At 41.2% G+C, this 13,173-nt stretch overlaps 2 protein-coding genes across 7 annotated transcripts; one reads left to right on the plus strand and one right to left on the minus strand.

Moving 5' to 3' along the window:
• Nucleotides 1-77: 77 nt before the first annotated feature.
• On the plus strand, nt 78-3,818 carry Mkk4 (MAP kinase kinase 4). The gene is made up of 9 exons (XM_065486158.1): nt 78-374; nt 636-744; nt 1,064-1,201; nt 1,423-1,486; nt 1,540-1,770; nt 1,828-1,947; nt 2,006-2,185; nt 2,670-2,896; nt 2,958-3,818. The coding sequence occupies exons 1-9, from the start codon at nt 329-331 to the stop codon at nt 3,121-3,123; spliced, it is 1,281 nt and encodes a 426-aa protein (XP_065342230.1). The 5' UTR covers nt 78-328; the 3' UTR covers nt 3,124-3,818.
• A 33-nt stretch (nt 3,819-3,851) lies between these two features.
• step (cytohesin steppke) lies at nt 3,852-13,034 on the minus strand. 6 transcript variants are annotated; one of them, XM_065486152.1, is made up of 10 exons: nt 12,841-12,883; nt 7,213-7,286; nt 6,608-7,069; nt 5,896-5,960; nt 5,292-5,558; nt 5,116-5,228; nt 4,913-5,061; nt 4,517-4,856; nt 4,385-4,458; nt 3,852-4,330 (listed from the first exon to the last, which is right to left on the minus strand). In XM_065486152.1, exons 3-10 carry the CDS (start codon nt 6,794-6,796, stop codon nt 4,244-4,246), a joined length of 1,284 nt encoding a protein of 427 aa, XP_065342224.1. In that variant the 5' UTR covers nt 6,797-7,069; nt 7,213-7,286; nt 12,841-12,883; the 3' UTR covers nt 3,852-4,243. The 6 variants fall into 6 exon arrangements, with proteins under 6 accessions (XP_065342224.1, XP_065342223.1, XP_065342226.1 ...); XM_065486151.1 differs by having other exon boundaries at nt 3,852-4,334; nt 4,389-4,458; nt 12,841-12,882; XM_065486154.1 differs by lacking the exon at nt 6,608-7,069 and having other exon boundaries at nt 12,841-13,034.
• Nucleotides 13,035-13,173: the final 139 nt, after the last annotated feature.

The following is a 13,173-nucleotide window of genomic DNA, read 5'->3' on the forward strand; positions in this document are numbered from 1 at the left end:
AAATTTACGCGCTCAGTTTTAAATGTACAGCGAGTGTCAGGTGAGAGCTAATAGGATCGCGCGAATGCAGTGTTTTTGTCGGTGCTAGTGGGTGTGTCGACTTGACGTCACAGGGAGCTGCTAATTTATGTTCTTTTGGAGACATCTGATTGTAAATCGCAACTCTGCAAGATCCGGCACAGTGTTTTCGCATGTTTTGTGGCCTGTGACATCTCGATGAGCCCTGTCAACCGTTTGCTACGTGGAGAACTGTTTCAGACAACCGAGATCTCAATCTTAATCCCCAAAATTTAACACTCGTCAGGGCAGAGTTCCAAAAACTTCCAAAATGGCCGATCACCATGGAAATTCGTCCAGCAACCACATCAGTCAGGGTAAAATGGAAAATTTTCGACAGAAGACTCATCACAGAGTCTATTAAAAGAACTCATTTTTAACATGTAAATTTTAATCATGGCGAAATCACCAACGTAACTCATCTCCTAATGTATTTTGTCATTTTTATCTACAACAAATTACGCAGATTCCAAATTTAATTTGGAATTTTTCCTCATTCAGTTTTATGGATATTATCATTTTAAGCATTATGTAGAGAAATATTGAGATTCAACTTAACAAAAATTCTATTATTTCAGTTGACCGAGGCAGGTTGAGGTTATCGTTCGACTTCCAAGCGAATAGTGCTCCAGTCCAAAACATCCAAAACGCAGCCCCAGTTGCAGTGATTCCCCAGCAACCAATCATGTAAGACAGCTCGTTTTCGCCTTTAAATCACCCATAAATCTAATATCAAAATTAAGCGGCGTCACTTAAATATTATTTCTGTGACATTGCGGATTTAAGCATTCAAATTATCTTGCACTGAAGCCAGCACCAATTTTATTACTCTCTTTATCATTATTATTATGAACGGCTATTTATGTATTCTACGCATGTCGCTGATGACGGTGTGGGGGCGACCATTCATTCGTGACTCTTGAATGTCTCGGCAGCAGTAGTGCTTGAAGTGGTAGCTCGATGCAGGGCTTTTTCTGTATGCGTGGTTGTGTGTCTGTATGCACAGGGAAGGAAGGGCAACCTCAGCAGCTGCTGCTAGACCAAACCTTTCCCTATTCAAGTCCCCTGAGGAGGGACGCGCTGTCAAAGCAAAGCAGAGAGCACGACCCTTTCATCCGCCCGATTATGTACCTGAAAAGACTCGGTGAGTGTTTATAGCACGCCGTTGCCTGCTCTTGCACTTTTCTGTGATTAATTTTCGATGGTCTGACTACTACTCTAGTTAGTTTTCTTGCACTCACTCGTAACAACCACAGCTTTTCTTGTATGAATCGTTTTAAGATGAAAAAGGTCTGCATTACTGCGTTTGCGTGGATCCAGTGGAAGGTGCGAATAATTAACGATTTGAGAACACTCTTCTTGCAGGGAGCGGTTTAGGATTTGCCAGAGCATTCATTCGACGGGAACTCTGCAGCTCTCGCCTGATCTAGTAAATTTGTGATGAGTCTGTTTAATCAATTATTTAATGGCCCCGAATTTAAGGTGTACGATTTTACGTCGGACGATCTCCTAGACATGGGGGAAATCGGCCGGGGTGCTTTCGGCACCGTTAATAAAATGGTGCACACAAAAAGCAACACGGTCATGGCTGTCAAAAGAATCCGCTCCACAGTCGACGAGAAAGACCAGAAGCAGCTGCTGATGGATTTGGACGTTGTCATGAAAACCAGATGTCCGTACATAGTCCAGTTCTACGGTGCTTTATTCAAAGAAGTGAGAAGGGTGTGAATATCCTGAGATGACTTACCCCAAATCGTGTTTTGTCTGCAGGGTGACTGCTGGATTTGCATGGAACTGATGGACGCATCCCTCGACAAGTTTTACAAATTTATCTTTGAGAGGCTCAATCAGCAAATCCCAGAAGAAATACTGGGCAAAATTACTGTTGCTGTAAGCTTTTGATTTTATTCCCAAGAACCTTTTATATTTTTATTTTTGATCTATGTAGACTGTGAATGCGCTCAATTACTTGAAAGAAGAGCTGAAGATCATCCACCGTGATGTCAAACCCAGCAACATTCTGCTCGACAGAAGAGGGAACATCAAGCTTTGCGACTTTGGAATTTCAGGCCAGTTGGTTGATTCCATCGCCAGGACAAGGGATGCTGGATGCAGGCCGTATATGGCTGTAAGTTTTCAAACTTGTATTTGACAAAGAACTCTAATTGATGTAAATCTGTTCAATCTGAAAAGCTAGTTTAAACTCTTGATACATGCCTATAAGGGCCCACAAATTATTTTTGACCAGTTTTTCAGTCAAAACAGTATTTTTAATAGCATCACACTTAAAAGTAAAGGAAATCGCGCTACAGTTTCTTTGTTAAAATTTTCAGTTAAGGAAAAAGATTTAACTTAGATAATATGTATTATTTTAAAGAATAATTTACTATTTTTGCAGACAAAAATAATAATTTGTGCATTGGACACAGTTCTCCTCAAGAACATGATGAATATCTTGGAGCCATGGCAAACACATTTGATTTTTCCGTAAAAATGTTCAATTTATGAAGCATAATTTGGCTTAAACGATTTAAAAAACGTCATGCACAGATTTTGACCAATTCGCATGATAAAATTATAAAATTCGCCATATCTCATTGCCAAATTTTCAGCCGGAACGAATTGACCCGCAGAGAGCTCGTGGATATGATGTGCGATCTGACGTGTGGTCATTAGGAATAACACTGATGGAGGTGGCGACTGGCCGCTTCCCATACCCCAAGTGGAACACGGTGTTTGAGCAATTGCAACAAGTTGTCCAAGGCGACCCTCCAAAGTTGTCAGCCAATGAAAATGGAAATTCCTTCTCGGACGAATTTGTGTCCTTTGTTAATACTTGGTAATCCATCATTGCATGACTTGAAATGATCCCAATTATTGAACTCTCATTTTTCCCGCAGTCTTATTAAGGATGAAACTCAAAGACCCAAATACAATAAACTCCTGGAGCATCCCTTCCTGCGGCAGAGTGATGCTTCTAACGTGGATGTGGCTGTGTATGTCAACGGAGTTATTGAGAAAATGGCCAACAACATCCGGCCTTCCTTTGACGACCCCTCCTACTGATTTCCTCCTCAAACCTCCACTTCTTGAGGAGATGCACCAATCTTATTATAGCGTTTACTGTTAAATTATGAATTATCTATTTAAACAAATTTATTTCCCTTTTGCCTGTTAAAACATGTAGGCGGAGAAAATCTTGTACGCTAATTCGCAGCAGCTAACAAATTGTTTTGTCACTCTTTACCTTGTTAGAAGTTCTCCTAGAAGTGACATTGACTATGATTGGATCTTTTGAAAAATCTATTTTTGTTATGTTTTGTTTTGTACGTTGATAACCAAGCCTTAAATCGCTTTCGCAGCTGCGATTGCCAGTAACTGCTCACAATGGAACACTAATTCGAGTGTTACAAAAACGCTCTACAATTAAATTCAACCCTTAGTGAGAAGTTACTGGCAGTCGCCGCTGCCACAGCGAAATGCTGATGTATGTTAATCGATCGCGCTCTTTCAAAACTGCAACTGGTAAGCATAGGTGATTTAAAATCAATGCTTCTGTTAGTTCCACAAGGTCTTGCAATAATGCAACAAGTATAAATTAGCAAGCGTGACAGGATCATGCTTGCCAGCAGGGACCTGAGTTATTCTAAAGGCCGCCCAACTGGAATGTACTTTGTCAGGGCACTGCCTGCTATACAATAAGAATAAAAACATCTTGTTTTGCGGAGGAAACAATAAATTGAAAAATTGTATAAATATAATGAGATGGCTTTTAAATTCATACGTCAACCGAATTGTAATTAATTTTGTAGTTTATTTACTATATATACATATTATGATACAATAGAATTTGTGCAACGCAAGGCAAGGCCAAAATCAACTCACAGATGAAAATAAAAACGCCTTGGATTTAGGGGACAATGAGTACAAAATTAAATGGGACAGTCAGTCTGATGAAACTGTTTGTTGGCGTTAAAAGTAATCAGAAAGTAGTTAACAACATTTAAAATAATGCATCTATGCATGACCAGATATATTCATGAATTGCGGCATCTGTCTAAGATGCCAACCAGCATAATCCTGAAGTTGGTTAAGACAGTCCACATCAGTCTTCTATCACAATTAAACAACACGCGTGTAAGCACCACATCAGCTTTGTGGGGAAGCGAAGTTTTCAGCTAAGCACTTAACTATTTCCGTGATGCGAGTTGGTTTTCTGAGCCTTCTTTTTCCTCTGTGCCAGCATGTCGTAGAAAGGATTGTGGCTGATGCTCTGCCTACAATACAGATAAATTAGCATTCTAAATTGGACTTTTATGAATATCACTCGCCTGACGCATTTAATCCAATCATCTTTTTCTTCTTCTGTGGCGGCCGACATTCGATACACGGTGTGCTTGCCTGTGAAAATTTTCACTCCGTTATCACACAATTTTTAATTTACTTTGCACAAAAATACCTTCAACGACTTTTCCTTCAGAGTCGGTTTTGCAAGCTTTGATAAACTCCGTCCCCGACGCATGCAGTTCAAAACAGTGAGACTTCTGCCGGTCCTGCGCCTCGCGAACCTGGATATTCTCCAAGGGGATGATCCCCCGGGGTTCCTTGTCTGTCGTGTACTCAAAGTAGTAGAGGCAGTTGTCGTTCAGGATGAACCAGCGCCTCTTCCAGCTCTTGATCCGGCCGCCTTGCTTCCACAGCCAGCCTTCTTTGTCGGGGTTGAAGAATGTGTGCATCAGATCGTTTCCATCGTCTTCAGGGATTTTGAATGGCTCAGTTTTAATACTCTCATAGAGACTCTAGAAAGGTAGGAACCGTCAGCAACAAAGTTTATGTTGAATTCAAGATGAAATACCTCTAGTAGTTCGCGAGGTAGATCGCCCCCGTCATTGATTCCCCGATTCATGGAGATAAACTGCTCTACGGATGGTTTCTCTTTGACACTGGGATTGTGAAGACTTGTATTGAGCATGATGATGGCAAATGATAGAACGTAGCATGTGTCTGGAAAATAAAAACAAGTGAGTAAAAGAAGGGTTCAGGTCAAGCATAACTCACCCGTGGTGGTGAAAATGTCTGGGTTATGCTTGCAATAATGCTGCGCGAAACACTCCATCATACGATCAATCTTTTGGGCTTCACCAGGAAGACGAAAACTCCATAAAAATTGTCTGGAATAATGTTTCCCCGATTATACAACATGGTGGTTGAAATGATAAGGGCTGCTGCAGTACCTAAGCGCCTGAACCAGGATAAGATCAGAAAAGTCGTGAAGGGCCACAAATGCGCGGAGGACAGCTTCATTGAATTCACTGCGCTCTCCCAAATAATCTCCAATGGCAGTCTTGTTGAGGCCTTCTCCTTTGTACAGAAACTGGGCGACACTCTCTGCAGTTCCGTGCACCAGGCCGTGCTGGATCAGGAACTCCAGCCCCTTCTTTGGGTCCATGTTGAACTTCTTTCTGCCCATGGACATTTGCTTGTTGTACGTATTATTTTTGCTGCAACAGATATACATGATTTTAATGACTTGAGTCCAAATTTTAATGAGTTGAGTCTATCTTCGTATTTAATCAAGTTTGTTTTTGTTTGTTTGTTTGTTTAGCTTAGAACATTGGAGTTTGGCCATGGAACACAGCAACAAATATGTATAAATAAACAGCCGTTGTACAGAATAAGAACGAGATATTTAATTTTTCCTCGCAAATTTTTAATTTCATAAAATTTGTGCACGTGTTTTTTGTTATTTTAATTGATGATATTCTTTGTCTGTAATATTTTGATGCATGAACAACAAACATTAATAATATCTTTCAAAATAATATCATCTCTAATTACCTCTCGTCCGCAGACTCCATCTGCTCCATTTCCGTGACAACCTCGCTGAGCTCATCTTTGAATTGCTGCAAAGAGGTAAAATAACGGTTGCAGTGCTCGGAAACGAAAAATTGACACCGTCATTTGTGTTAGTACATGCATCGAGTGATTGGCCCAAAAGAAAGAAAAGAGGAAAACAGGGTTAGTGCTTGGAAAAATAATAAATGAAAGTCATGAAATCACAAACTACAGGTGGGTGAATGTGTCTGAAAGGGTTGGCATTACAATGAAAAGGACGGGGCGTGAGTTGTGCTTGCATCACGTATTTTGTCATTCACATCAACCAACACGGAAAACAAGTTTACCGCAATTCGGATAATATGCTGTACACCAATCAAAAACCAAAACTATCCATAATTTAGTGCAACTTTGAACTAATGGAACTGGACCTGTTATAATTTAATACCCAGGAAATGAGATGAATGGGGAAGCAAGTAACAATTTCCTGGTTTTAATTAGAATCTCTCAAATCCGTGGAAACACTGAGAAGGAACAAAATCAGAGTCCAGTTCGTTCCAAACCGAGAGTGCAGAGCGGTTGAGAAAGAAAAAAGAATTTGGAAAAACTGCGAGTCTGAGGGCGCAATAACAATGAACGTGTGAGTGTCGCAGGCTGGGAGGGCTGAGCACTTGTTGGGGGAGGCGGAGAGGGCGTGGGCGTTAGGTGCAAGTACCGAGACATCCAGGGTGGAGTGATGGGTGCGGGAGAATTGCAGGGTGCGCAACCAGCGCGGCACATGGTGCCCAGGGCGGGGATGGTCCGCGGCAGGGTCGCAGGCGGCGCTCTCCTCGCTAATTGCTCCCTGGACGGGCGGCCGGCGCTTCTTGCGTTCCCTCCGCAGGGAATTGAACCACGAAGTCATGTGGAGCAAGGGCAGCGGCTGCTAGTGCTGCCCCCAGCACCATTCGTGGCCGCCGCCGGACGCTCAGACACTACACCCTTTGAAAGCACACCGCCAATTTCTGGCCGACTGCAGTCACAGAGTTTGATTGTTCGCTTTGTCTTTTGGGGTTTGCTTGCCGATCGACTAATTATTGTAACTGCCGGGCGGGCAGGCGGGCGGGTCAGTCCCCATGCTCAAGATGAGAGTGATGAAAGCCACCGACCGTTAATACCATGATTACCGACCAACCAACTAACCAAGGAGCAGTGTCAAATTAACAAAAGTGGATGGAAAATAATATAAAATCGAGTGTCGGTGTTGTGAGAGACGAACCAACTAATAAACAAGTGACCACATCACCCTGGGCACTCTCGTCAGCAGACACTCGCTATTACCTGGATCTCTAGCAAGAGTTCCATTTTGCGCTTGCGGATCTCCAGCAACATTCTTTGCTGCTCGTCGCTGAGGTCTGAAACAATCGAGTTGCAAAACGATTAGTCGCTCCGCTGGCAGTTTGCGGCCGCTCAAGCAGCATCATAATTGCAAGGTCTAAGGTTGCGGTTCGCACGTCCTCTTTCTCTCGCTCGCTCGCGTCGCGCCGACCCTTTCTCTGCAGCCGTTCTGTTCATTTCGAGCGACGCACTCGCGATTTGCATTTCTTGCCACACACGCGCTTGCCGCTTATCTCACTCGCCGCAGCTACGCGTTATTATTATTATTTATTTATTCATCCCGTCCGCGCAGACTTATGAAACTACATAGTCCCGTGTAGAGCAACATTTACTTGCCAAACAGATACATTTTTTTGCGCGCTGGCACGTTTTTGTTTGTGATTTACAAAGTGAGGCAAGGACAAATTCAGTTAAAACCTAAAGACAAACGTGTTGATAGATAAGGTAGTGACGTTGTTCAATTTTGCTGCTCTCCAAAGACATTTCTGCGGTCAGATAAACTCTCCGGAAAGTTGAATGAACGCATCCGTCAAATATTTGAACAGGAGGCACGTTAAAGACCGTAATAATCTATTTATATAAGTGCCTGGAAACAGCGGCAAATTGATATCAAGAAAAGAGGCAAAATGAGGTATTTTCAACGGCTTCTTTTCCTGATCTTGATCCACACGCTTCAATAAAAAAATAATTAATCACCTGTACAGTAAAAGTTGTTCCAAATTGGATTGTTTACGAGGGGAAAACAGTTTTACAAATACTACGTAAATTAAAAAAAACAACAAACTACGTCGCAGCTTACAGAGAAAACAAACACACTTTCAACTGACGCAATCTCCAAAAAGCTCTCAGGCCGTGCTTTTCTAATGTAGCCCACTAAAATGTCACACACTTGGGAACTCGGTGTAACGTCGGCTGAGGTTAGAATTTCACTAATGGGAAATTTCTTTCCGATGCATTAGCGGGAGGAGGAGTGGCGGATTTCCGAGGGCAGCAGTGAATCAGCTCGATTAACTATCACAAAGCAGTGCTCCAGTTGTGTCGTCAAGGAGGAAAGTGTGTGTACGCATGATAACCGCCGTATCAATTCCGTTTCCTTTCCAATACTTGACATTCACATAGCTTCGCCAGCCGCACATTTGTGTATGTATTTAATTCATTAGCCTGACTATGAGCAGCGTTTGTGCAAACCGTGAATCACGCTGATTCTGAGAGCGGGTGCTTATCTGCAGGCGCGAGAGCGAAGCGGCCTAACTGAGAAGAGCGAAAATAAACAACAACAACTCAGCACCATTATCATTTCGATGCGAGACGGAGATACGCCATACGCCGGCGAAATGAGTCGAGCGCCGAGAAAGTACACTCTTGAGAACAATTGCATTCCTTGTGAGTTATGCTGGGCCACTTGTTTTTAACTGAGAGCGGCAGCAATCAAGTTCCCGTGGTGTGGTGTTTCGTCCGATATAAGTAAAAGTTTCTGGTATCTTCATTTTTTGAGAAATTAGTGATTTTACTCATTTTGATGTAAAAATCTTGCGTTCATTCCATGGATCACGGTGAAATAATGTGAAAACGCACGGACAAATTACACATTTGGCACCTCAATTAAATTTAATGATTTCCCTATATGAGCATTTTATGTCAGAACAGTGTCCTTGCTTTTTAACACGTTAATCTGTTAGGCTTTCCTCGCTTGAGTACTGTAAAATTTCGTTCCTGGAATGATTTTCTCGTTGCTCAAATGCGACTTTAAAAATACAACGAACTATTTCCGTGTGAAAAAATAAGCTTATCATATAATACATTTAAGAGGTCACTAAACTGCAATGGATTGCTATTTAAAAACTTTTGTTTAGCACAATCGGGTATTTTATCGCAAACTTAACCAAATTGATAAAAGATATAAAATTCGTTTAAATCACATTAACATCACGTCATATCGATAACTCGGAGTAATTTCGTAGTTAAATACATAATCTAATCGATTTGAAGCACGCAAATTGCTTCCGACAGACGCCAAAATTAGTCTGTTCTCTTTTGAGCTATTTTTGACGTGGACAGCCGGCCGAGGATGGCCAGACTGCAATCAGTCTGCATCTGGCAATTAAGAGCCGCTTTTGAGTGGCTGCAGACACCCCTTAAATTCTGACAAAACAAGCCGACTGGAAATGGAAGAGAGAGAGAGAGAGAGAGAGAGAGAGAGAGAGAGCCCTAATGGAATGTGGCAAGATTTAACGAATCTTGTCAGAGTCACGATGGTCGGTTTAATTTTCCTCGAGCATGCCTTCGATTGCAAATAACAAACTGACTTAGTCACTTCAAAAATAAAAGAGCTTATTCCAGAGAAGTAGAGAAAATCATGCAACCTTGCGATGAAACTAAGTTATGGAGGATTGCGTTAGACCCTCAAGAATATCAGATTGTTTTTCAATGCGGTGCAAAACAAAGAGCGGCAAGCTGTGGAAATCTATAAAATACGTAACTTATTTTGCATTTAGAATTAATTAAAGTCGAGCAAATAAGAGATAAACGATAATAACGAATTAAATAAAGCTAATATATAAATTTAATGGATACAAAATTGGATAAAAATTACGGGAGGAGTGTGCTCAAGTCGCCAAGGAACGGAATTTATTGTTGTTTTTTTTTTTCAAATTAGTTGATTAAGGTCGCAAAAATTATGATTCATGAAAATTAAAGAAAAGTTTGTCAGTAATTTTAAATGTGTTTCATTTATTTTAAAGAAAGCGTTTGCTGTGGAAATTGAATTAACAAATGCACGGTAGCGATCTTTAAGATTAAGAAAAATCATAAATTAAATGAGGAAAGGCTCCCGTTTTCACTATAGTTATCCTACTTATGAAAAATGACTCTCAGGGAGAAAATTAAACTGCTACAATAATAGGTCACTTCCATAGAAAATTTTCAATGACACTATTAAAAGTAGCCTTTGTTTCCGAGAAGAAGGGAATTCTATTCGGAAACCCCCGTGTAAATTAACAGCCACAAAACATGATTCATCGTCTGGTAAAAATAATTAACCCCGCATGGAAGGAAAAATGACAACCACTGACAATGAACTTCACACGCAACATTACCGGCGCGTGAGTCACATTTCGCAATGGCCCCCTGAAGCCAAAACACGAATGCAAAAGAGACGTGAAGCAGCAATGATAATAATTACGTTCGGGCCAGTGAGTCACTTCACTTCACGCGTTCCCTGGAGACTAAAACGCAAATCAAACAAAATAATCTAAGTTTTCTAATCTCGTTTTCACAGAGAAAAGAGGTGTTCGTTCGTAGCCTCTCCTTGGAGTCAAGTCAACAGACGGGCTGTCACTCGGGTTGTAAATTTTGGAAGTGATAATTTCCACCTAGACGCGGTTGAGTGGCACAGGACAAGGCGTTATTATTATTTTTGTAACAGTATCCATTCCGCAGACAGACGCAATTGGAGACGAACGTGTGTTTATTTTGCCCCATTGTGTACTGTGTACTGTGTATGAATTGTCGATTCTAAGAACGTGCGTGGCGTGACGTCAGACTCGGCAAATAGGTCTTTATGAGCTGGATAAGAAATACAAACGCGGCTGTTGTTCGCTCTCTTCCTAAATGTCCAAATAAGAGCGGGCAAATGAGCCGAATAGAGTTTGGCGCGAAATGGTTCTTAAGACTAACTGGGAGAGAGCGTTCCGATTGAAATCCGCTGAATACTTGCTCTCTGAAAGGAACATTAATTTCATGTAATAATGTTGAGTCATTGTGAACAATCCCATTTTTACTAAAATTTGTCCATTGACCCTCAGCACGAATCCAAAAAAACAATAATAAAAGATTATTATACAAACAGTTTCATGTCTACAAAATCGCTAAAAACAATAATAAGAAGTGAAACTCAATACTTCTTGTGAAATGATAAATTATCCTTGGCAACCAGGGATAACATAAAAAACACAGCTTTGACAGCTAATCACTCTCTGTAGGATTTGCCAATGTGCATCCCTTAGGGAAGAATATTTAATTACAACCGTCAAAATATCTAAAATAGTGGTTTTACCCAGCAATGCTTGTTTTGTGTTATAATAGTAGGAAACAACCGAAATTTACGGGCTGTCTGTTTTTGACTGTATCTACTTTAAAAACACAAAACAAGCGTTGCTGGCTAAAACCACCATTGTATGGATGTTTTGACTGTCCTAACTAAACATTCTTCCTTAAAGGATGCACATTGGCAAATCATACAGAGAGTTATTAGCTGTCAAAGCGGTGTTTTTCATATCCCTGGTTGCCAAGGATTTTACCATTATAAAAGTATTGACAATGAGTTTCGTTTATTATTGGTGTTCCCTTCGAATTAATTACCTTTTTACTGCACTCTTGCGGATTTTTTATACTTGCTGAAATAGCACAATAGGTACACATTACAAGGTGCACTGGCAATATTTTTCTTCAATTAATTAAATAAAATTATTATCGACGTGAACTATGAATGAGAGAAAATTCTAACGAAATTGAAGGCAGGAAAAATATTTTAAAATTATAACTCAACCAGGCAGCAGAATTTTCTACCTACGAGCCGCTAATTTTATATTTAATATAATTTTATATATAAATCGAAAAATGCATTTCTTACGCGAAAAAAAATTGTTAAAAATCAGCTGATGAAAATTTATAAGCACAGTAGTTATAATCCCTAAAATGAAAAGTAGCAATTAAAATAATCTTAAATGTTGGTTCAAACTGTTTGTGTTGAAAGTAAACATATATAAGCCTCTACCATCATCAATTATTTTGGCATCATACAGAAGCTCCGTTACTGAATTATAAGTTAGTATTTTTTTAGGTCACGCGTGGAATCAAAATTTATTTAACTACGACAACATCTGCCTGAGCCACTTTGCAGAATTGCGGATCTACAGTTATTTGACTTGTCCACGCTCAAATGCGTAAAAAAACGTTAATAATGCTCGTGTTTGGGCAGTAAACAGATGCTCTGCTTGCGTTGGGACCGAAGAGCGTTTGCACGCAAGTGTGTGCTTTGTGTAATTAAAAGTAGCAATAATTTATCGGGTGGCAGTACAACAGGTTTCGGTCTTCGACCAGCTTCCTCGAGCCATACAAGTGCGGCGACAAGCCAAAACAGCATGCAAACCGGACCTATAGGCTCGATTGGGCTTACGAATACGCAAGTCGCGGGCCCGATTTGCATGTGTGCAATAAAAATTGGGACGGCAATTGAATGCTAATCAGGAACAACGGCTGTAATGTCGCTGACCGCAACTTCCTCCCGAAATCAATGGCCTGCGGCGAGCGCGGAGCGCGGCCTGCGATCGCCACTTTGTACTTGCGAAAAAAAAACAAAACACAATTTACAATTTAGGGAGCGGGTCAATAAAATGCGTGATCAAAATCGTTGCCATTGATTGCTGCGAACGAAGGGTTGGCGCAATTCGGAGCGAGGGCCGTGCTGGGCGGGATAAACATAGCTGTTTCCGCAGTGTTTTGGTCCGATTAGATTAAGCGAGATCGCGAGTGATTCGCGTTCCAGTAAAAAACAAGGCCGCCTGTTCTCACCTGAAATGTTGAAAGTGTCCGAAGTGTTCATTTTCTTGGCGGTTAAAGCGTCATTGTAGTCTTTCCACATCGGGTTGGACGCTGAAATCGGTGCTCAGGCCCGAGGTTTCCTGCGACCATCAACAAATCGCAACCACAACCTTTGTTCTTTCAGTTATTTTCTCTGTGCAGCCAGCAGGCAGGCAGCAGCCAGTAGCAAATAATCCCCACCCCTTTCGGCCTGCATTCCTGGATAATGACGTGCGAGACACCTAGCGGCCAAGCTCACGTTAGGATTAATTTGATAATCAATCAGCTGATTGGCTGACGTGCTCCCGAGTCTGATGATATGAT

Source organism: Cloeon dipterum, chromosome 3 (assembly GCF_949628265.1).
Source record: "Cloeon dipterum chromosome 3, ieCloDipt1.1, whole genome shotgun sequence".
NCBI classification, from domain to species: domain Eukaryota; kingdom Metazoa; phylum Arthropoda; class Insecta; order Ephemeroptera; family Baetidae; genus Cloeon; species Cloeon dipterum.